Source organism: Giraffa tippelskirchi, chromosome 9 (genome assembly GCF_054371585.1).
Source record: "Giraffa tippelskirchi isolate mGirTip1 chromosome 9, T2T-mGirTip1v1.2.pri, whole genome shotgun sequence".
NCBI classification, from domain to species: Eukaryota; Metazoa; Chordata; class Mammalia; order Artiodactyla; family Giraffidae; genus Giraffa; species Giraffa tippelskirchi.
In genome coordinates, this window is record NC_137283.1 from 47567435 (window position 1) to 47590653 (window position 23219).

The following is a 23219-nucleotide window of genomic DNA, read 5'->3' on the forward strand; positions in this document are numbered from 1 at the left end:
AAGCATAATCGCAGAAAAACAAGGTATGCCTGTATTCACCTTTTTGGTTCTGTCATTAGGAGTCTTGGGTAGGATATATTACTACAGAAAAGTGTGACTTAGAACCAGAGGTCGACTTAGAACCATTTTGTTCCTTATGGTGCACACCACAATTTCTGGGGCACCTTTCCAAAATCCTCCTGTGGAAGCCTCATTTGTAAAGATTGGTTCTGTCAGCCTGGATGCTGGGTGGAGTCTAGGCATGTTTACTTTGGAGAACTTTCCCAGTTCTCCAAAATACACATTCTGATGGCCATACATGAGTAGGAACCACTATGTAATTAAATCATGTCATGTAACAAGAAATTAAGATTTAGAGGAGTTGGCATTAAATGGTTGTTTAGTAATTGCCGCTTCTGTTGTAATTCTGCAGCCTGGGCAGCATTATGGAGCTCTCCTGGGTTTTTTAATCTGGGAAGGGATAAGACCACAGAGATTTGGAGAGACTGGAGGTAAACAGGAGAGGGGAGAGAATGCAGTAGGTGAGTGCAATGAGAGGAGTGTTGGGCACCCCTATCTGTGGGTGACAGGAATTAACTGGATGTTAAGCTGTACAAGTGATAGCTGTTTGAGATTTCCTCTGCTCACTGGAAGAGATATGGAAAAGGTGCTAGATTTAGAAGGTGCTTTGAGTTCAGTTGCAGAAGTAAGTTTCTGTCGTACAGATGGGTAGAGCTATCTAATGAGAGTTTCAGGATTTATGCCTTAAAGGATATATGAAGGCAGAAATAAATTTTAAGTTGTAGGAACCTTTATGCCTAGGAGATCTGGTCAGGACAAGGTCAAGATTGGCAGCCCAGTGTGGAGGCCAGGATTGGTCAGTGTCAGTCACTGTAGAGAAGCCCCGTGGTTGGCCGTTCAGGCCTTCATGTTCCTTTAGGAAGATTCTAGTTACTATAATAGGAGCAACAGGTTTACTGACCACTTAGTATACATCAGGCACTTTCCAAGGAGGTTACATACATATATGCGTACACATCCTCTCCCACCCCTGTTAAATTCTAACAACAACCCTATGTGGCTGAGTTAATTGCCCACAGTCAAACACAATGCCAGCAGTTGGGATTCTTCGAGGCAGCCTGGCTCCAAGGCCCATACCATTTCCTGTGGAGTGCTGTGGGCAGAAGCCAGACTGTCAAGTGTTAGAGGAACAGAAGACTGAAGGAGTAGATGAGTGAGCAAGTTGAGGACCTGGAGGCCAGGAGGGAGGGTTCAGGTCACCTTTTTCAAGTCTGTAGGTGGAAGGAGTTTGACCTTTGTGGATCGAAAAGTTTAGCTTTGGGGAAGCTGAATCTCTTCAGAGATGAGAAGCTAGTGCAGACATACGTGAGGGTGGTTGTGAGTGGAGTGGGCATGATAAAGGTGTAGTGTGGTAATAAGGACCTGGGCTGGACTGAGGTCAGGAACAGGAAGGAAGACTGGCTGCTTTCTCACACTAAGGTTGAGTCAGGAAACACCCATGCTTGGCTGGAGAGGGCCCCTGAGGGAGTACAAACCAGATGATCTGCTCCCTGGAGAGGGGAGCAGGTTGGTTTATCTAGCAGGGGTTTGGGGCTTTTGGGTAACCATGAAATTGACTTAAGATGGAACCCAGAAGGGAAGAGCTTTGAAATTCTTTCTGTAGGAGAATTTATTAGTTTAAAACAGCCTGGCCCTGAATTTGTGTTTCTAAGCCCTGAAAGAGAGGTCTTAGGGAATTAAAACAATACTCCTTGATCTAAATGTGCCTGAAGTTGAGTCAGGATTCTAGCATGATTGCTTCTTTCATTAAGTAATAATTTTTGGATCACTTTTTTGACCACTCAATTAGTGGAAGCTTTGTTCTGTAGATAAGAAGGTGAGGGCCTCATGTTACAAAGCAGGTACTGAAACCTGCAAGAATGCTCTTTAAAATTGCTTCCTCAGCTCTCTTTTGGGTTCAACTACGGATTAGGTTTTACCACAGCATTTTGGATAGATCTTGTGAGCTTCTGTTTCATGCTCCAGGTTTCAGATTTAAAAGTTAGAAAGTGAGCTTATGGTCATATCCACGTGTAACAAAATACATGTTAAAGCTGCTAAGTTGCTTCAGTCGTGTCCGACTCTGTGCTCCCCCATAGATGGCAGCCCACCAGGCTCCGCCGTCCCTGGGATTCTCCAGGCAAGAACACTGGAGTGGGTTGCCATTTCCTTCTCCAGTGCATGAAAGGGAAAAGTGAAAGTGAAGTTGCTCAGTCATCCGACTCTTAGCGACCCCATGGACTGTAGCCTACCAGGCTCCTCCGTCCATGGGATTTTCCAGGCAAGAGTACTGGAGTGGGGTGCCATTGCCTTCTCCGACATGTTAAAGCACTGGCCATTAAATCCAGAGTATAAATGACTAAGTGATGTGTTTGGAGATTCAGGTAGATCTCTCCTTCCCGTTCATTTTCCTTTTCCTGTTATGGTCACATACGTCATCATGGCCTTCTGGGATGAAGAAATATAAATTATTCTGCTACAAGATTATAAAGGATGGGTTTGTAGGCTCCTGGAAGAACCTGGAATGGTGAATAGACTGGTTGACCTATTTTCTAGAATTGCTCTTGATTTTGGAACTTTTTCTTAGTTCTCCTGAATCAGCTGAGCTTTGATGTTTTTAGAAATGAAGGTTGATCTTCCTCAAATTTGCTGGATAACAGATGCCGGTGTGAACAGTTTACCCTTTTATTTACTCAAGTGTGGGCCTTTAAAAGTTATGCCATCCTGAGACACTTAAAAGTTTATATAAATTGCCCAAGTTGATACAATACATAATTGGCAGAGCCAGGATTCTAACCCATGCTTGTTGGATCTAAAGCCTGGGTGTCTTTTCCTGTCATGTACTCTGAATACAGGGATGAGTGTGTGTATCATTCACTACGTATTCACTTCTGAATCAAAAATAGTACTATCTTCATGTGGAGTAACATACATATCTTCTATTTTAGAGCCTAAGAAACAGGGCCCTGGATACTCTTTTTTAATGTACTTGTTTTTAACTGTGGTACTTCATTGATGAATTAGAGCTAATTTTGGCCAAGGCTCTGAAAACATGCCTGGAAAAAAGAGGTGCGAGAGTTTGTAATCTGGTGACCACTTTGAAATAGTTCCCCGAATTTCAACCCTTCTGTCCTGTCACAGTTATTTGTATGAGCTGATGTACTTGGGGCCAGAAGCTTGTCCATGAGTCAGTTTATTTTTACTGCCTCCAAGCACTGTCAGTTCATTTCCAGTGGATAAATGCTCAGTAGCTGTTTGTGTGTAGGTGATGTGTGGCGAGGCTGTTCAGCAAGGGTTGCAGGTCGTCATGGGTTCTGTTCACACACACACAAACACACAAACTCTGATATGGAACGTACTTGTACAGGCATCAGGAATACTGAGTATTTAAAGTTTTTCCCATATAGCTCCTAGAAATTGTTGAAAAGTCTCAACCACTGGCCAAACAGCAAATCAGCAAGTCTCTAAACGGGGGCTCTAGTTACTGAGGTTCATAGAGCAGAGCTACTGTGCTGAATGTGAGCCTGGTTCACATGACAGCTGATGAGCACTAGTGGCTGGATACGTTGTGTACTTGGTTTTTAAGTGATTGGCATGAAGCAGCACTTTCAAACATGTTTTAAAAATATTTTTTCTGCTGTGTATGGCTTGTTCTGTCATGACTTTCATAAGGCTCTGGTTCAGTGAATCTTATATTACTGCAGGAATTAGAATCCTGTTGCTGCTGGCAGTGCTCCCAGTTGATGCTTGAGCAGCAGGATTAGTGATTGAATGCTGGGAATAGAAAAGCAGAGGTGTCTTTGTGTCCTCACTTGGTTGAAAGGAAACGGTTTGGATTTTGGTGCAAAATTGAAATGCGGTGGACGCCAAAGTGTATCATTTCCAAAGCCCAGGGTACCTAGACCTAAGCATTTCATTAGTTTTCTGGTATCTTCTTACCTTTGGGAAGATCTCTTCAGAATGGAAGTTATGGACAGTTTCTCTTGCATACTGGGGGGTGTGTGTGGCTTGTAACAGAAAATATGGTATCTTACTGTTATATACATGGTAAAAGTCTATTTTGTTGGATATTCAGATCGTGGGATGCTTATGACAGTGGTGTCAGAGGCTTACCCACGGTTTATCTGTGATCATAAGATCAAGGACAAGGATTGAAAGGGCTTAGGAGCCAGTGACTCATCTGTGTTTGTCTTGTTTTATTAAAGCATTGCTTTTTAGATTCCAGGTAGAAGCTTTTATTCCAGTAGTTCAACTGATTTCATTTGGTTTGGTTGATGCGAGAGAGAGAGAAGAGCCCCTTTGGGTTTATTATTAGTTAGAAACACAGAATATTGATGGCAGAGACCTCTGTGAAGTGTGTTATCCATTTCCTTGGGGAAGGGCTGAGTGACGAGTACTGCCTTCGTGGAGTGGCCAAAGGTCCTTGTCTGAGGAGTGCTTGGTGTCTTGGGGGCCCGTGAAGTCTGTGCTAAAACCTGGGTCTCCACGCTCTCTACTGCTCATTCCCACTGTTGCCCTTTGGGAAGCTGGGGAGAGACTGCCTGTGTGGCCGAGGTGGACTGGGTCTTGGTGTCTTGGCTAATGAACCTCACGGTTTCTTACTTTACCAGGAAGAGGAAGAACAGGAGGAAGAAGATGACGATGAAGACGACGATGACACTGATGACCTGGACGAGCTGGACACAGATCAGCTGCTGGAGGCAGAGCTCGAGGAGGACGACAACAACGAGAATGCAGGGGAGGATGGGGACAATGACTTCTCGCCCTCTGATGAGGAGCTGGCAAACCTGCTAGAGGAGGGGGAGGACGCGGAGGACGAAGACTCAGATGCAGACGAGGAGGTGGAACTGATCCTGGGGGACAGTAAGTCTGGGGCTCAGTGTGAGCCTGGGCACCCAGGGGAAGGGCCCTTCCCTGTGCCCACCCAGCCCAGAGGGCAGCCGCACTGGGGTTCTGTGCCCGGAACGAGTCACCGTCCAGGCCCTTGGTGAAAAGTAGTTTCATGTCTCTGATCCACTGTGTTCCTGTCATGACGTCTGTCACCAAATGTCGCTTATCTCTTTAAAACAAGGGTTGGCACTTTCTGTCAAGTCTGGACAGTGAATCATTTGGGCTTTGTGGGCCATTGTCTACTCATCTCTGCTGTTGTGGTGTGAGAGCAGCCAGAGACAAGGCATAAATTGATGTGGCTCTGTTCTAGTAAGGAGCTGATTTACAGAAGTAGCTGATGGTCTGTTGACCTGTTTCAGAGGATTAGCCTTACCCTGGAAGACCGAAAGTGCAGTTCTCCTGAGAGGTTAGAGCTGGGTTGTCGATTGCAGCTGCTCACAGGGAGCTGTACCTACTCCTTCCCAAAGCTGTGGGAAATACAAGCTGGCTTGCGGGGTGGAATGGCTCCTTTCTGCCTTTGCCTACCCCCTCTTCAAGGCTGGGGGACAGACGTTCTTCTCGGCTTGTTTTGTTCCTCCCCGCCCCACCCTGTCCCTTTCTCATTCCAAGTTTTAAAGAACAGGCTCCAGTTTTTCTTGTCCTTCCCCCTTAGAACATGTCCCTGAAGTCAGGATGTCCCCCGAGTATACTAATGGACCCTGAGTAAACCAGCTGCTAGTTCCAAGGGTCTGGGAGCTCTGCGCTGTACCCGTGTTTTAAGGGGACATGTTTGGCAGCATCTCTGGTGAGGTGTGTCACTGTGCACACTCGTGCTTGCTGTGGTCCTGGTTCTTCTAGTGCTGCCCTGGCTGACTGGGCGTAACCCTGTGACATCCAGTCACTTTGCACATAGCTCACTGGCAGCATTCTCACTGGCACGGTAGGTATCAGGTGGCCAGTAACCACCTATGGCCGTTAAGATGTCCAGTCCCTCACTGCCACATCCACATCGCAAGTGCTCATTACAGCACTGTATAGCACAGACACAGAACATCTACATCATCACAGACAATTGAACTGTGCTGGTCTAAATCCAACAAATGCAAGCCTCTTCAGAATAGATGTTTGGTCTTCATATTCATTGGTGTTTGGTGCTGAGGGTGAAAGGGAGTATGTATGTAGGTGTGAGGGGGGGGTGTGTGTGTGTGTGTGTCTGAGTGATTCTCCTATTCCACAGTGACTTGAATCTATTTTCTTTGCGATCTTACACATCTAGCTCAGGATTGAAGGCAGTTGACTGAAAGGAGACTGTCTGTCTTACATTAGTCCTCTTGGCCAAGTTGTATTTTGAGGACGCTTTATGGGGCCAGGAGGGTGTGCCTTGTATCTCTGCCCATCTGCTGTTTGCCAACTTCCATTTTTTCGTACTTGGAGGTTGAGGTGATTCGGTGAAGGGGGACTTCTCTTCCCTAGCGAGAAAGAGAAAAATGACAGTATTGATGGGAATAAAAAGGAGAGTTTTACTGAATTTGTTACCTGTGACACATGGGCGCAAATTTGTTTCCCTTCAGTTAAAATTAGGTAGGTCAGGGGAATAGCTGGTACCCCTGACTGACCTGAGAGTATCACTCATCTTTCCATTTTCAGTTAATATACATTTTTATTTGGTCTGTAAAATTACTGCTTCTTTTAGCCTTTTACTGTTTATTCTAGGAAATTCCTTCTTTCAAGTCCAAGAGGTAATCTGGGAAACCCCGAGTCGATCAGCGAGTGTTACTTTAACCTGGTGGGAGTATTCATAGTGAAAATGCCCTCACAGACGACACGCTGGGCTCTAGAATTGTGATGGCGTCGAGGAAGCTCGTGCAAAGTGTGTACTCTACTACTCTGTTCTGGAGGATGAGAAAAGGCTAAGGAAGGTAGAGAAAGGAGTCCTGTCACCTGACCCCTAGGGGGGGAAATCGGTGCCTGACCCCTGAAGGTTGTCAGATCTTGTACCTGAGTCATTCGCTTAAAGAAGGTTGTGTTCTCCTCATAGCTACGTGTAGTCCTTACATGTGACACATTATTGACCGGAGACATATAAATACGTTTTTAGAGAGGGATACAGTTAAATACGTTTTTAGAGAGGGATACAGTTAATATCACCATCCGCAGTTGCTCGATCTTAAAATTAATCAAGGGATAGGACTTCCTGGTGATCCAGAGGTAAGGCTCTGTACTTCCAGTGTAGGGGGGGGTGTGAGTTCAATCCCAGGTCAGGAAGCTAAGACTCCACATGCCTTGTGGCCAAAAAACCAAACTATAAACAAACAATATTGTAATAAATTCAATAAAGACTTTTAAAGTAGTCCACACTTAAAAAAAAAAAAAACTTATCAAGGGTTCATTATAAAACTTAGGATTATCATCATTCACATTTTGCTGTTAGGTTTCCCCCCCGAGCCTTGTATATTATAAACACACATTTATTACCATAAAATTTTCAAAAATGACACTGCATTTTTGGGTGAATTGTATGCAGGTAGTTTCTCTGTTCAAGTGACATGTACACTAGTGTCTCAGATGATAGTTCAGAACATAGTTTTGATGCAGACAACATGGATATTAGACCAACCAAGACCAAAACCCTTAGTGATTTGACTCTGATAGAGAAAGTGAAAATGACACTCACGGTGATGGGGAAGATTTATAGGTGTGCTTCCCTGGTGGCTCAAGACGGTTAAGAATCTGCCTGCAAGGTGGGAGACCCAGGTTTGATCCCTAAGTGAGGAAGGTCCTGAAGGGAATGGCAACCCACTTCAATATTCTTGCCTGGAAAATCCCATGGACAGAGGAAGCTGGTGGGCTACAGTCCGTGGAGTTGGAGAGTCAGACACAACTGAGCAATTCACACACATACAGGTGTAACTATTGAAATGTAATAACCTGCAAAGTGTTAGTGAAGTAACAGAAATAGTTTTTGGACAGGACAGCCAAAATAAAAATTGCCAGCTACAGGCGTCCAATTTCTGCAAAAATCTCCTGGTCAGTAATGAGTTAAGATTCTTAATAGCTCTGCAGCTGATGGTTAAGATAGCTTCAGGCACGTGGGTTCACAGATCACACAAACATGGGGGTTCTCTCAAGGTCTGCCATGGGCCCAGGACACAGTGCTGTCCTTGGGTACACCCTTTCCTGCTGACATCTCCTCCTGGAGTTGTTTCAGCAAGGAAGCTGCAGAAGCGTAGTGTGTGGTTTAGCCGTGTCCGGTAGTAGTCTGATCTCTAACCCATCTTCCCCACTCCTCACCAGTGAAGTCAGCCATGCTTGTGCCCTGTTAGACCCAGGAACACTGGTTTTTCCAGCCATTACTTTTGCTTACCTTCAGGATTTCGTTTTATCACAGCCACACTTTTCTCCGTTTTACTTTATCCAGTTCAGTTTTCTTCCTAAAGGAGACTATAATGAATGAAGGTTTGGGAACATGCACGTCTCCATCAGCTGCCCCGAGAGGAGTCTCTAAGGTACCTGGCAAAGGGCCAGTAAGGGATTCTTTGGAATCAGTGGCTGTCCCTCTCCTCATGGGAACCCCAGGGCCTGTAGGCATTTGCAGGGCTCCAGCTCAGGACCTGCTGGCCTAGTTCCCTGAAAACCTTGTTAAAATTGTCGCACAGCTTCCTGAGCTGTCAGTGATCAAACTGGGCATGAAGACCTTTCCTTTACCTTCACTCAGTAAATATTAGAGCTAGGTGCTGTTACACAGTGTATCTACGTCATTTTGAGGGCTCTCTGTTACCACCTACTGTCACCTCTTCCTCGATCCTCCCAGAGGTATTCATGTGGTCTGTTCACTGCCTGGTGGGCAGATGGTCAAGCAGAGGGGCCAGAGACACAGTGCCACCTTCCAGGTGTCACACCTGCTCCCTGCTGGTCTGGCTTCTAGGTACCCCTTCTGTGATATTGCTGCTCACTCTGGCCTGTATATTTTTAGAAATACATTCCCTGCAGATTCTCTTTAGAAATTCCAGAGGAATGAATCCTAGGTTGCCTACCTGCAACTTTATGAAGTCTTCTAAGAACAGAGTGGCTGAGGAGTTGAACAGAAATGTCATCCTTGCTTGGGATAAGCCTGCCTTTTTAGGGGTCCTGGGGGCTTGGCAGTCTCTGCCCAGGGACTCCAGAGGCCAAAGGACCCCTTGGGCTCAGTCACCCCCCCTTTCAGCCCTGCCCCTTGGCAGACACTTGAAGCACCAAGGGCAAGAGCTTCAGAGGGGCCTGTCCCTTTAGGGCTTGAATTTCAGGCAGGAGGAGCCTCTCTGAAGCAAGATGGCACCACAGAGCCAAGTCTTTTGAAAGGGAAGCAAGAGACCCCAGGGGTAACCACCACTGCCAAAACAGTATAGTCTCCAGAGCCAGCTCCAAGGAGTTAATTGTCATGTTTTCTTCTTTCTGGAACCTGGGAATGAACCTTGCTCAGGCATAAATGTGTATGCAGGTGCTTTCTTCCTGGAAGCCTGGTGTGTAACCTAGTCTCTCCTCTCCTTACCTTTCAGCCGACAGCTCTGACAACTCTGATTTGGAAGATGACATCATCTTATCTCTAAATGAGTGAGGACTCAGCACGACGTGGAAGAGATTCTTGGCAGGAGAGAAACTGAGTCAGATTAATTCAGAACATCTTCCCTTCCCTTTTCCCCAGGGCTCTCTCAAGGAACTGCATGCCCTGGCCCTGCATTCAGAGAATTATGGTTTAGAGTCTCACTGGAATCTGAGAGTCCTTCTAAGAACAATAACAACCACAAAAAGACAACAGGGGTTAGGCCCTATTCTGCTTTCCCCTTCTTCTTGGATGGACGTATCTTTCCTCAAGGGAAAAAAAAAACATGTCTCTGGGGTTATTTCACAATATATTTTCTTTGTATAATGTTCTTTACTTAAAGAACAAGAAATAGTTTTTTATAAAACTTTAAAAAGAAAAAAAAAGGCATTTATAACTGAGGGTATGAACTTATATCCACCAGGTCTCTTGTCCCTGCACTTCATTTTCTATGAAAGAAAATGATGTCTAAAGAACAATATAGAGGCATTTTTACACACATATTTAAATGAAAAGGAAAATCGTGGTTTCTTAAATTGATAAGGATTAAGAATATTTTATTATAAATATAATATATGATTTTTTAACCTGTTTTGTTGCCTCATATGCCGTCAGGTTAATTTGTTTTCCTTCGTGCCAGAGGTGGGGAGGAGGCGCTGCTTGTTTGCTGAGTAAAATGCCTAGGTTCACCACCTTCATGGCTTGGGGGCTACAAGGTCATTGTGGATATTGGTTTTGTGGAGTTGAGGGAACTTAGGATATAAGTTCACTCCCTCTATTTTTCTTTGTCATTCAGTTTTTCAGAAATCTTTTTTTCTTCCTTTTCTCCCCAATGTGGAAATTACAAATCAAAGGCCTTTTTTCTTTAATGTAAAGTGTATTTATTTAAAAAAAAAAATACAAAATAAAACTACAAGTCTGTCTTTGCTTGTTTATGGCCTTTCCCTGTTCTCTTTTACTGAAGTGGGGTGGGGTCCCTTACCTTGCAGCTCTAGCCCAGGCAACAGAGAAGATGCCTCCCAGAGAGGCAGCCCGAGGTGGGGTGAGAGCACACTCTGCCCAAAGCACTCTGGGGAGAAAAGCAGCCTCGTCAGCATCTAACCCTGGTCTACTGCTCACCCCGCAAGGACTGGGCACGGGGAAGAGGGGGTCCTCGAGGCACCACTCACTGTGTGCCCCCCGCCCCCCACCATGTATCCTGGGCTCTGAATCGAGAAGGCAGCTCCCGAGTACAGATGTGGGGGAGCTGGAGTGTTAAGGGCCCTCCTGGGATGTTGTGGAGCCATGAGCTGACGGACTGTGGAGTGAAAGCATCGTGGCCATCCTTGTGGTTGGGGGACCCTCATTACTGTTTTCTTAAAGGAGTACAAGAACAGACCCTGGCAGTTTGGGGGCAGCTGGGGCTGGGTTAGCAGGTACTTCACTGGCCTCTACAGCTGGCCTTGTGGTTAAACTGTTCCCACCAAGTAAAGTACCAAATGCTCTTAACCTCTTCACTCACCCCACTATATCCCCTTCTTTCCCACAAGAAGTAGGAGACCCTAGTCTCTTTCTTCGAGTTTACCTGGTTTCTGTTGTAGGCATTTGTAACTAGAGATTTTTCTCCCTTTACTTCACAAATTTGTCCTCTTAACTCAGCAAACAAGTCAAGACGGCTAAAACTCACCGGGGCCAGTACAGAGAGCCCCGCTGGGCTTCGGAGCACCACAGAGCTCCCACACACTGAAGTGGGCCTGTGCCGCCAGGCACCTTGTGGGCCTCTGGAGGGCAGAAGCCTCAGCTCCTAAACTGCTTCATGCCTCAGCTGAAATGGATTGCTAACTAACACCTAACCAGTGGACTAGTCTGACTGCTGGTGCATTACAGGAAAAAAGGTTAAAAGTCAAGAAGCACTAAAAGCACTGTTATTCTAGTCATTAACTCAACCAAGCCACAGTCTCCCTGAACTCTGCCAGCAGCCCTTGGGAGCACCCACCCACAGGTCTCTGGGGTGGAAATGGGGGCCTGCAATGAGCAAGCAGAATCCTGGTCGACCTGACAACACACCCTTAGGGAAGCGCCCTAGGAGGCAAAGGAAACATCAGCCCTCTTTATCTGCCAAGGCCGAAGATCTCAGTCCCTTAGGAAGAAACACACAGAACAGTACCAAACCACCAGGGAGGCAAATTTCACCTTCTGTTGGTTTCTGCCTTTAAGCCACACCTCAGACAGGAACCCCAGGTGGAGGCACTGGTTGCCTGGTTAAATCGTTCTCCCTGTGGGGGAAGCAGCATCAATCCATGGGGATGGCGGGGGAGGGGATATACACACGTATACTTACGATTGATTCGTCTGCCGTATGACAGAAGCCAACACAACACTGTAAAGCAATTATCCTCCAATTAAAAAAAAAAAAGACAACCGGAAGGAAGGAAGGAGTTGAGGGTCTGAGGCAGAGAATGGTTACAGGAAAGCTCTAGAGTTCAATTTGGGGCCAGAGAGCACCCAGCCCTGAAAAGGGTGAACAAGGCACGAGATCAAGTGTCCTCTCCAACCAGACTTCCTCGCAGGTTTCTGTCTGGGGAAAGCCACGCAGTGTTCTGGGTCCTGACCACCTACTCAACAAAAGAACAACCCCAAGACACCTGGGGCTCGCTGCAGCAAAGCAGCTCTGGCCTGTGATCTGGGCGTTTGTCCCGACTTCACCTGCTTGAACCCTGATGGCTCGGTGATAAAGAATGCACCTGCCAATGCAGGAGATCACTGGGTCGGGAAGATCCCCCGAAGGATGGCGTGGCCACCCACTCCAGCATTCTTGCCTGGGAAATCCCAGGGACAGAGGAGCCTGGCAGACTACGGTCCACAGGGCTGCCCAGAGTCGGACATGACTGAGTGACTAACCACCACCACCTTTCTAAACAAGATGAGGCCCACTCCTGCTTCCAGTGGTTCCCACTGCAGCTGTGGTCTGCGTCCCACACCACTTTGCTCAGATACCTGGCAGATAGGGCTGAAACTCAAGTACAAACACATTCAATACTACTTGTGTTTCGCATTATGAATGCACTTGTTCTCTCCTTAGCAACAGCTGAAGTGCAGGGAGTACTTCCCCAGGCACCTTCCTTCCCCTTTTTGAATCTCTAAGGTCTCAAAAAGTCATCTCTTCCACTGTTCTTGTGGAGAGGCCTGTATTCTCCATGAGGTCCGCACTGAGCCCCAGCCTCCATCTCACAAACTTTCCCTCAAAACACCTCAGCTATCACCTGCGCTGCCTCGCGGCAGCCAGGGTACTGGACCAAACCTAGCGAGGGGACAGCGCGTCAGCAGAACCCGTGGTTCCTGGTCACCTGGGGGCTCGTTTCCTCTACTGGAGCTCCTGTTCTCCCTCAGCCTTGACAGTGAGCTTCTGGACCATCTAAACTGCCACCAACATTCCGAAAAAGTGTTTGGGCTGTTCCGTGGTGACCACTGCTGTGTGACTGATGACCGTCCCTGGTCCCCAACACTGCTGGCTTCATCTGCCATGCTGGCCATACTGCCCGTAGAGACATGTGGGCAGAGAACTCAGGGCTGTCTGCATGCTGTCTTTCCCTCCCAGCTTGGGGGTGCCTCCCCATTCCTCCCCAGCTAAGCCTGCATGATTTTGGCTTCCAGCACTGCCCGACACCTCAGCAACTGTGACATTTCCCCAGAGAGTGACCCCATTTTCCAGGGGTCCCCACCTGAGCAGCATCAGGGCAGGAGGCCCTAGGCACTGGCGCCCACCCTGCACCTGAGAAAGTTATGTCACTTAACAAGAGCATCCTCCTAACCCACTGTCGCCCGTCAAAAACGCTTCAGGCCAGGGATCCCGTGTCCCTCACTCTGCTCCAGTGACGGGGCAGAGGCCCGCACCAGCCCTGAACCATCATAGGAAAAGCCAGAATTCACCAACACTGGGAAAAGTTCAAGGATTAACCAAGGAAAGTGGCCTCCCACCCTCAACTCCAACGTTTGACCACCAGTGCCCCTGGGAGTCCGAAGGAGCGCCGTCTCCACCTGGGTATCCCCGGGCTGCTGCATTAAGGGGAGAAGGGAGGCTAACGAGAGAAGGAAGCTGGGAGAATCCAGGCACCAAGACCCGAATATTGCACTGCTCCTCCCATGACTACCACACCACATGACCGCTAAGGTCTACCTGCTTTCAAAAAGGCCTGAAAACCAGGTGCTTTGTTCAATCTGATGGATACACACATTGTTCACGGCAGGAAAACAAAAACGACCACAGCTGCTGGCTAGACTTAGGCTTAACCCCTTCCTGTGCAATGGGCTCTGTGAAGGCGCATGGCAGGTCCGAAATGAAACCCACGTGCTCTAAGCCCAAATTAAAAACACCTGTGAATGGAGCCCGACTCAGCCCCAAGAGCTGGGGGCTGACAGGCACCAATGCAGCAGGGCTGGGAGACACGCCGGCAGTGGACGGAAGGCATCTGTGTGGAGGCAGCGGGGGACAGTTTTCCATCCTTTGAGAAAACCATGTGATTAAACCAGGACTCTGAACAGGATTAAAAATCCATCCTCTGACAAAGGCTTTACTGACAATTTTCCATACAGTTAGTCAAAAAATAAAAAAATACAGAACACAGCAGACAGTATTTCATACACTAGAAGCCAACATGACAAGAGTCCCTTCTCATCACAGTAAAAAAAAAAAAAAAAAAACCCAAACCTAAGAACTTAGTTTTTGGTGGGGAGATAGGACTTCGGTCCCCTACCAAATGAAATGGAGTAACCCAGCAGAGAATTCAAATGAAGGGTGTAAGATGGGCCAAGGGGTGCAGGGCAGCAGTGGTCAGGTTTTAAAATGACTGCTTCAGTGACCAACAGGCCGGCAGAGACAGGCTGGGCTAGGCTGCGTCTCTCACTATAACGATCACCATGTGCTCTTCCTCCAGCTTGCCCAGTGTCCTCAGTGCTGACTGGAGGTACTGCTGTGAGAAGTCACAGGGTGGGAAGGCGTAGAGCATGCCTGTGCTGTCTCTGCCCTTGGATCCACCCACGGGCAGGCTGATCACCCCTGCAGCCTGCTTCTGTTTCAAGTAGGAGACCAGGTTCCTGAGAAGCCGCCTCTGTAGGCCAGGCTCCACTGTGGGCATCCCCTCAGAGCCAGGCCCACTGGGGGTCGCCTGGGTGGCCAGGAGCACTGCGTAGCCATTGGGACTCCCCTGCTTGATGCGTCGCGTGACCTCATCGAGCTTGGGTTGGTCCAGGCGAAGGCGCTGGGCAATCTTCAGCTGGGTCAGCTTACTCCCGGAAGTATGGTCTTTGAGGAGACTGCTGATCACCCCTTGGTCCCCCTCTAGGATGTGCATAGATGTCGGGAAGCAGCTGTTTTTCAACACCAGAAGCCCGTTCCAACCCAGCTGCAGCGTCTGGGCATACTCTGAAAGATTCTTGAGCTTTTTGGTCTCGTGTTTTGGCTCTTCCAGAGGCCTGGGCTCCGCCTCAGAGGTCCGATGATTGCGCTCGCTCTCTCGGCTCTTCTTCCCGTGGGAAGAGTCGGGGGCCTCGTGGTGGTGGTGATGGCTGCGCTCCTCTGCCCCGTGTCTGCTGTTGCTCAGGGAGTTGCTGCCGGACTCCTTGGTCCCTTCACTGGAATGGTTTTCCTTGCGGCTACGCTCCGGGGTGCGGTCCGAGCCTCGGTCCGCAGGCTGCCCACCACCCTTGGTCCTGCTCCGTTCCTCGTAAGGGGAGTGGGTGGCCCTTCCGCGATCACTGGAGAGGCTCCGGCGCTTCCGCCTGTCCTCCCAGGCCTTGGGCAGGCCCCGGTCCCCATCTCCTCCCCAGCGCTCACCACTCCGGCTGCGCACTGAGCGGCTATAGCCCTCGAGGCTGTTTCGGCGGTCAGAGCTTTTACTGGGGCTGGTCCAGTCCCCTTCCAAAAAGGTCCGCTCTCGATCTGAGTACAGGAGGTGTGGAGGGGTCCTGTCCCGCACCCGCAGGTCGGCATCCAGGTTCCGGTGCCGGGTATACCCGTCTGGGAGTAGCTCGTAGTGCACAGGGAGGGGGGAGGGCTGGTACTGCTGGGGATACCGAGTCTCCTCTGCTTTGGCAAAATCCACACGCAGCCTGCGGTCCGGACCCCCCAAGGGAAAGCCCCTCATTTTAGCACAGGCGGCCTGGGCTGCGTCCAAGCTCTCGTACTGGATGTAGGCAAAGCTATCTCCCTTGACATGATCAATGGTCCGAATGCTCCCAAAACGGTCAAACTCCCGGGCCAGAGCCGCCAGTGAGGTGTTAGGTCCCAAGCCACCCACCCAGAGGCGCGTAGTGGGGTTGGCCTTGCCGTACCCTATCTTAATGGGATTGCGGCCTATCACCCGACCCGACATGCCCACCTTGGCCCGGTGGGCCATGTCTAGGTTCTGGAACTTGAGAAAGGCATACGCACCGCCCTGCCCACGGGCGGGTCTCTTGATGACCACCTCCTCAATGATGCCATACTTCTCGAAAGCCCGTCGCAGCTCCACCTCTGACACACTGTGGTCCAGATTGCCAATGAAGAGGTTGCGCGTGGCCCGCTGGTCGTCCTCGGGCATCAGGTCCTCCTCGCACACGGCCGGGTACCCGTAGGGTCGCCCGCGGTCGTCGTACAGCCCGTAGTAGTCCAAGGCCCGCTCCCGTGACAGGCCTACGGCGGCCGCAGCTGCGGCCGCATCCAGAGCAAACGCTGCGGCAGCGTGGCGGGCGCGGGGCTCCCGCAGCGGAGGGGCGGCAACCGGGGACAGCGAACGCTGCTTGTACTGGTAGCCGTGCAGCGGGAGGTAGCCGAGCGGGTCGGCGGGCGCGGGCGGGCCCGGGGGCGGCGTGGAGGCGGCGGCGCTGCTGCTGCTGCTTCGCCGGCTGCTCCCGCCGCCGCCGCCGCCTCGCAGGTACACGGGCTCCACCTTGAGCGGGCGGTCGTAGAGCAGCAGCTGGCGGGCCAGGGCGTGCTGGCGGGCCTCACGCGCGTCCTGCGGGTGCCGGAAGTTCACGTAGGCCACGCGGCCCAGCTCAGGGGTGTGCGACAGGCGCAGGCTGATCTCGCCGAAGCGCTTGAACTGGTGGAAGAGCCGATCTTCGAGGTGCTCGGCGGGCAGCGCGGGGCTCAGGCTGCTGATGAGCAACGTCTTGTACTCGGGTGCAGCCGCTGAGGAGCCGGGACCCGTGGGCTCGGCCCCGGGCGGCGGCGGAGGTGGCGGTAGTGGAGATGCGCGGGGCGACGCGCCCGAAGCGCCTGGGTCCCCTGAGGCCTTGCCGCCGCGTCCCCCGCCGCCGGCGCCTGAGCCCGAGGAGCGGCCGCTGCTCGCACGGTGATTCGCGTCCCCGGCCCCTCGGCCGTCGCGATGCCCACCGCCGCTGCCCCCGCTACCGCGAGGTTTGTCACGGGCCCGCGCTGGAACGGGGTGCTTGGCGCCGCCCGAGGCCTTGTGCGCCGCCCGCCGCCCGCCCGCCTCCGCCTCTCGTTCGCGCTCCCGCGGCCGCTTGGCCGACGATGACGAGCCGCGCCCGCTCGGGCTGGAGTCTCGCTCGCTCTGCCTCTTCATGGCGCCGGCGCGGCTGGCGGGCGGGCGGCCCGCAGGCCCCTCACAGCGGCGGCGGCGGCGGCGGCCGAGGAGGCAGCGCCCCCGGCGCCGCCATCTTGGACAAAAGGACTCGGCGCGGCGGCGGGGCGGGGCGGGAGCTGCGCTGAGAGCCTGGGCGCCGCGTTATCAGGCTGCGCCGGCTTACCACGTGACCCCGTGAAGGGCGGGGCGAGGGCAGCACCGGCCGTGCGTCATCGGGCTGCGCCGCCCCGTACCACGTGACCCTGTAGCTAGCGGGAGAGCCCGCCGTGACTGTGAGCTCTGGCGCCACCGTACGGCTGGCGTGGCCGAGGCCCGGGGCTCCACGGAAACTGGAGCCTTAAGAGAGGGACAGAGGCCCCTGTCTCGCGGATTAGAGGCCTCTTAGGCGCGGGTGTGCCAGGCCTTGAACTTTATGGGATAATCCCCCAACCCCAGGACTAGGTTTGGGTGACCACCCCCATGCCCTGCCTTGGCATCTACGGACTGGGTCCGGCATTAACAACCCAAAGCAAGCCGCTCCCAACGACCCACGCCCCGTATCTCGAGTATCCCCTGCGTTCAGGTTCCCTTGTGGCAGCCCGCCCGAAAGGCCTTGACAACCATGGCTATGCACGCAAACGGCGAGAGCTGTCGGGCCCCTGGCTGGGCACAGAAATCCAAAACCTGTGGTTTCTAGGGTGGGAGCAGGCTCCTTGGAGCAACAGGGCCCACTCTCTGCTTGAGCACTCGAGTACACAGAGGGCTCTAAGGGCAGGGTCACGGGGCCAAGGGTGAAGAGAAGGCCGAACCCAGCGGTTAACCAGTTTGCCACGCTTACCTCTCCCTGGTCAGTGCTCTCGAATTCACCTCCATGGTGGTGACGTGAAGGGGAAATCCTGTTGGGGTGCCAAGCCCCCCTCAGGGAAGCTTTCCTTTTCCATGGAGAGTTAACCGGAGGCTTCACAAGACCCTACCCAACTAAGCCACAGAAACCGTGGGGTGGGGAAGAGCGCATGCGCGTCTTCCGCCCTCCCACGACCAGAAGCCTTTGCGAGGAGCGCCTGCAGCAGCTAACGCAGGTGCAATAGATAAACGTCCTACAAGAAACACTTGTTAACGTTCCAGGTCTCCTAGGCGGCTTCCAGAAAGGAGTTAACCCTTTTAAAGATAACCTTGGGGATCAGCCCTCGGGTAGTAGTTGGACTGTCTTCCCTGTTTGGTGTAGCTTGGAGGCCACCAGAACACAGCTGCTAGGTTGAAAACAGCTCCGTCTGCTAAGGGTTCTGGTTCCAGCCATGCATTTCCTCAACACCTTTCGGGGCTCAGAAAATTTTGCTTGTCTGATCTTAACAGCCCATCTAATTCCTCCAAATAGGGAGCCCCTAGCCTAAGAGGTTCATTCTTACTTTTCTCAGACATGAAAATTTTTGGTCTGCTGCTCCCAGCCATTAGTGGACCCCACAGCCAGCTGAGAGGGCCCTTTACGTCACAATCTGAATTTAGGAACTGCACAAATGATGTGACCCGAGGTCAGAGCATGCATGCACTGTTTCTTAGCCCTTCCCTTGTGGTGGTCTCTGAGGGCATGAGGAGCAGAGGTGTCTCCACTGAGTCACAGTTCATGCTGGTCATTGGGTTTCCCAAGCACCAACCCCAAAAAGAGCAACTAAAAAACCAGACTCCAAGGACACCCTCTTAGGACTTCAACTGTTAGGCTTATCTTGGGTAAACAAAGGCAAAAGATAGCCTCCCACTGGCTCTTTGTACAAACCAACTCCTGCCAGTCTTGAAAAATCCCAACTAGGTACCAGAGGCTTAGGGTTGACACTGGACCACAAACTGAGTTGAGCAAGTAGTTGGGCAAGTAGATCTGGACAGTGACTGATGGAGGTAGTAGCCAGGCCGTAAGTATCTTCACAAATGTGATAGTACTGAACATCCTTAGTTATTGAAGTCATCGTCACAGAAAACTACATTAAACCTCAGTCCTGCGTGCAACCAAGCCCCATGCCAGCCCCCTCTCTAGATAGTCCCTGTGGGCTGGAGGTATCAAGCCCCACCTCCTCTCTGAGAACTTCTCCACTCTTGCACAGCCCCACAGGCCCATTGTCCTGTCCTGGCATCCCAGCATTGACTGGTGGTTGAGGGACAAATGTGAATATACCTGAAGACTCTGTTAACTGGAAAGCATAAACCGGTGAAATCTTCATTATGGGTAAAACCCTATTTCAGTATTCACTTTAATTCTTCAAGGACAGCTAGAAATTTTCTTCCTTTAATATAAAAATCCCAGACATACTTTGAAGTCCTAGAGTAAATCGGCAACAGAACAAAGTGAATCTCCCCCAAGGGGACACTGTAGACCCAGCATCATCAGGAAAGCTCCAGGCTTCACACCTGACTTTGTCAGGAGCCTGCCTAAAAAATAAATTACAAAAAGGCTGTTTGGGGTAGACACAAATGAAGTGTTTTCCCCCTCAGGAGCAGCAGGGATCGAGCCGACTACAAATCAGTCCGTGAACTAGCTGCCTTGGGAGCATATTTAGGCATCAGTTCATTAATCTTCCGGATGTAGTCAGACTTTTCCGCACAGCCTTTGCATGTCTCCCCCCAGTCATCCAGGATCTTCTTGAGCTCTTTAACTCGGAGCTTCTTCAGGTCCACTGTGCTCAGGTCGATCTGTTTGTCTGGAGGAGAGAGCAGGGAGAATAACCAGCTGGGTGGGAGCCAACTGTGGACCCCAACAGTCCTCGCACAGCCAAACTGTCACTTACAACAAGCAGACCTACTGACTATAGGGAGTGCCCAGTGCCCCCAGGAAGAGAATTGGCCCAGGCCCCTTCACCAAGAAGGCGGGTTTCACGCTGGCAGGGTACACCCCAGACATGCAGTGTTAGCAGGGACAGAGATGGAGGCCATGTGGTCCTTACAGAAGGAACCTTCTAGGAAGAATATGGCACCCACTCCAAGTGCCTCTTACTAAACAGTCACGGCACTGGAGAATGAGTTCTAGGGTGACAGAGCAGACAGATCCCCTAGCCTCAGTTTCCCAACACAGACCCTGGTCAGGCTCATGAGTTAGGAGCTTACTCTCCATGACCACCTGTGATCACAGAGAAACCTTGTGCCAGAAGCACTGAACTAGGATCACTCTCAGAAGACTAGTTATCCTTGACACAACGGCGTAAAACACAGCCCCTGGACACTCAATTCATGGTCAAGTATGCTGGTGCTGTTTCAGTTTTATGGAAGAGAACAACTCTTCCTGGCCCCGATTCTTTCTGAAGACCTGAACTGTTTTTCCCACTGGACACTTCTTCGGCAAAAGAGATGCTGCATGCCCATAACCTTAGGCTTTCCTGATGGGACACAGCTGTTCTTTTCAAAATAGTAAAAGTCACTCAGCCTTCAGAGCGTGCAGTCAGGACAAGCTTGTTAAAGCCAAGTCAGACAACATCCCTTCTCTCTCAAATCTCAACATTCTCATCCTCCATCACACTAAAACCCAAATCTTCACCAACATGCAAGGCCCTCTATGACCTGCCACCCACCTGTCATGGCACTGGCTGCCTTTGCATCTGCCTGCTTCCTCTGCCTGAAATGCTCTTCCCTAAGCTGTGCCAGTGGCTAATCCCCCACTTCCTTTTCAGAGTCTGCTGAAATGTCACCTCCTGGGCTTCCCTGATAGCTCAGTTGGTAAAGAATCCGCCTGCAATGCAGGAGACCTGGGTTCAATCCCTGGGTTGGGAAGAGCCCCTGGAGAATTCCATGGACTGTATAGTCCATGGGGTCACAAAGAGTCGGACACGACTGAGTGACCTGCACTTTCACTGAGGCCTGTTCTGACCTCCACCCACCACGTTGCAAGGTACTCTGTGTCCGTGCCCATTTACCACCACCAGCCTTGCTATGTAACTCACTGATGAAGACTCGAGTTTATCACCTGCCTTCCCCAGCTAGAAAGTACACTTCATTAATGCCTGAGCACAGAGAAGGTTCAGTGTTGGTTAAATAATGCCACACTCACCATACTTGAGTTCACAGATCTGGCTGTCTTTCTTCTTGAGCTTCTCACAGATCTTCTCCACAGGGATGTGGTGGGACAGGGGCTTGGACACCTCATTGATGATCTTGGTGGCTGCATCTTCTGTGGCCCCAATGTAGTAGCACTGTGGCAAGGAAGGACAATGGCCTTCAGGAGGTGCCCCTTGAGAGCTATCTCCTCCAAGGCATACTGACATCTCAAAACATCTGTCTCTGCCAGGACCTCACTTTCCCATGCCCCGCCTACACTGGCAGTCAGATTCAGTCAGTGTAAGCCCCAGGCTCTTAGCACACACTTGGTCCCAGAGCTGACAGCCACCACTTGAATTTAAAAGTCACCAAGGTTCAAACCTTTAAACAGAAAGACAGACAAACCAGAGACTGCCAGGGAAGCTGAAGCTACCTAAACTATTGTTTCATTAGGACTCTTGTCCTTAATTCAGCCCTAGCCTCCCCTGTGCCCATTCTGTCATCATCATTGGTCCTCACTCATGCCAAGATTGTTCTGGCCTCTGGGCACTCACATTGGCTGTTCCCTCTGCCTGTAATGTTCTTTCCCCTCCATAATGATGACCCTGTCTCAGAAAAATTCTTGACTACTAAGTTAGCACCCACCATCTCTACCATACCCTCCTGGTCCATTTTCTGCACAACTTGCATCCCACTGCATCATTTGCCTGTCACTGCTCTCCCCTGATACTTCCGGTGTCCAGCACACAGTAGGTGCTTAATCAACACTAAGAGGATAACATCCCAACAGCCGAATACAGAAAGCACTTCAGACCCACATTAGTTCACTGACAGAACAGCTGGCCTCCTCAACAGACAAGTGGGTGGGGTCTTGTACTTCCAGGCCTGGCAAGTGGATACTTAAAACATTGGCCAGGGCCAGCCTGAGGAGGGCCAAACAGCTACTTACCAACCGATTCTCTTTGCCTCTTGCTTCACGGCAGAACTTTGTAAGTTCTTTTTCAATAGAGGCTGGAGAGAATGTGACATCTCTGTCTTTGAGGTCCTGGTAAAATCTTCCCAGATAAGAAATACAAACTGGAAAAGAGAAAGAAGGAAGATGCTCCAGTCATCACCAAGTTGCACCCCAATTCACCAGGCGGGAACTCCAGCAACAATTTTAATAGGACACACGGAGAAAGGAGAGTTTTTCTACCACTGGATTTTCTCGGGTGCCCACAGGTAGACAGAACCGTGCTCCGGGTTGCTGAGTCCCCGAGTACACCCAGGGGATGCGGGGAACGAGCATCACCTAATGACCCACAAAGGGCTCCTCCCTGCTCTTTCCACAAAGTTCAAACCGAGATTGAACACGTGTCCTTGAACTAGGCTCACTGTGACCTCATAAATGGACAAACTAGAGGCCGAAGAGAAAGAATCGATGCAAATGCTACTCATTTCCAAATGCAACACCGAACCCCAACGTGAATCTTTGCAACCCTATCACACCAGGCGCGGTGCCCACGGCCGGCCCTCAGGACTCGCCACCTGGGCCAGAACGGCTCCCAGGAGCCTCTGCCCAGTGATGATAAAGGACCAAAACTCCGGCGTTATCTCAGTTTCAGGCCACACTGTCTGTACGATCTAGTCCTAACTTTCTCGTCGACCAATGTTTCTTAGGCCCAGGAAATGTTCTCTAGACCCGGCGTTGGTCCCTCCTCTGGCAGACCCCGCTGGGGCCGGCCGCCCCCGCCCGCATTAGCCCCGGCCTCTCAGCCTTTCGGTGGTTTGGTTGGGTTCAGCGCCGCCGCCAGGCCGGCCACAGCGCTCGGACCCCCAACTCCGCCTTACCTTCGCAGTCACCCGGCCGCAGCGCCCGGCTGGCCGGCAGCACGCTCAGAGCCAGCGCCACGGCCAGCCCGTGCGTGGCCCACATCCTCCACCACCCGCCGCCACCGCCGCCTTCGCTGGACTGAACCGCGCCCGCCGTGCGGCGCAGGCCCCAGGTCCCGGCCGCGCGCCGTGGCTCCCTATTGGCTGGCGCCCCATACGCTCTCCCACACACCGTGCCCCCATTGGTCCACGCGCCTCAGAGCCCAGAAGAGCGACTCCACGCTACCCTTCCTTATTGGCTGGTGGCAACGCCCGCCCTCCGCCCTAGACAGTTGTCGACCGCTGATTGAACCGGGGCTGCT

General features: G+C 51.2%; 3 protein-coding genes and 1 long non-coding RNA gene across 51 annotated transcripts in view; 1 reads left to right on the forward strand and 3 right to left on the reverse strand.

Moving 5' to 3' along the window:
- Nucleotides 1-9796, forward strand: part of DCAF1 (DDB1 and CUL4 associated factor 1) — a 98757-nt gene extending 88961 nt beyond the window's left edge. For 23 of the 47 annotated variants that reach the window (XR_014064068.1, XR_014064074.1, XR_014064072.1 and 20 more), the window contains 2 exons: nt 4650-4902; nt 9444-9796. Coding sequence is in view for 26 of the 47 variants with exons in the window: in XM_081525220.1 (XP_081381346.1) it covers nt 4650-4902; nt 9444-9502 (312 nt within the window). In the remaining 21 variants the exon portion in view is untranslated. Of the gene's footprint in view, nt 1-4649; nt 5124-6621; nt 6828-8326; nt 8415-9443 lie in introns of those variants that run through there. The other 24 variants (XM_081525207.1, XM_081525204.1, XM_081525223.1 and 21 more) reach the window with 4 other exon arrangements.
- On the reverse strand, nt 4216-9619 carry LOC145519984 (uncharacterized). 2 transcript variants are annotated; one of them, XR_014064099.1, is made up of 4 exons: nt 9437-9619; nt 8273-8339; nt 7583-7722; nt 4216-6377 (listed from the first exon to the last, which is right to left on the reverse strand). It is a non-coding gene; the product is annotated as an uncharacterized LOC145519984 (long non-coding RNA). The 2 variants fall into 2 exon arrangements; XR_014064098.1 differs by lacking the exon at nt 7583-7722.
- Nucleotides 9797-14010: 4214 nt separating the features above from the next.
- RBM15B (RNA binding motif protein 15B) lies at nt 14011-17150 on the reverse strand. Its single transcript, XM_081525252.1, has one exon. The coding sequence runs from the start codon at nt 17029-17031 to the stop codon at nt 14353-14355; it is 2679 nt and encodes an 892-aa protein (XP_081381378.1). The 5' UTR covers nt 17032-17150; the 3' UTR covers nt 14011-14352.
- Nucleotides 17151-19240: 2090 nt separating this feature from the next.
- Nucleotides 19241-22998, reverse strand: MANF (mesencephalic astrocyte derived neurotrophic factor). Its single transcript, XM_081525321.1, has 4 exons — nt 22876-22998; nt 21995-22122; nt 21059-21200; nt 19241-19718 (listed from the first exon to the last, which is right to left on the reverse strand). The coding sequence occupies exons 1-4, from the start codon at nt 22958-22960 to the stop codon at nt 19534-19536; spliced, it is 540 nt and encodes a 179-aa protein (XP_081381447.1). The 5' UTR covers nt 22961-22998; the 3' UTR covers nt 19241-19533.
- Nucleotides 22999-23219: the final 221 nt, after the last annotated feature.

Coding starts and splice junctions, on each gene's coding strand:
- RBM15B (XM_081525252.1), bottom strand. CDS start 17,031: ATGAAGAGGCAGAGCGAGCGAGACTCCAGCCCGAGCGGGCGCGGCTCG.
- MANF (XM_081525321.1), bottom strand. CDS start 22,960: ATGTGGGCCACGCACGGGCTGGCCGTGGCGCTGGCTCTGAGCGTGCTG. Junction 22,123..22,875: donor GCGGCCGGGTGACTGCGAAG/GTAAGGCGGAGT, acceptor TCTCTTTTCCAG/TTTGTATTTCTTATCTGGGA. Junction 19,719..21,058: donor GATCTGTGAACTCAAGTATG/GTGAGTGTGGCA, acceptor TCTCTCCTCCAG/ACAAACAGATCGACCTGAGC.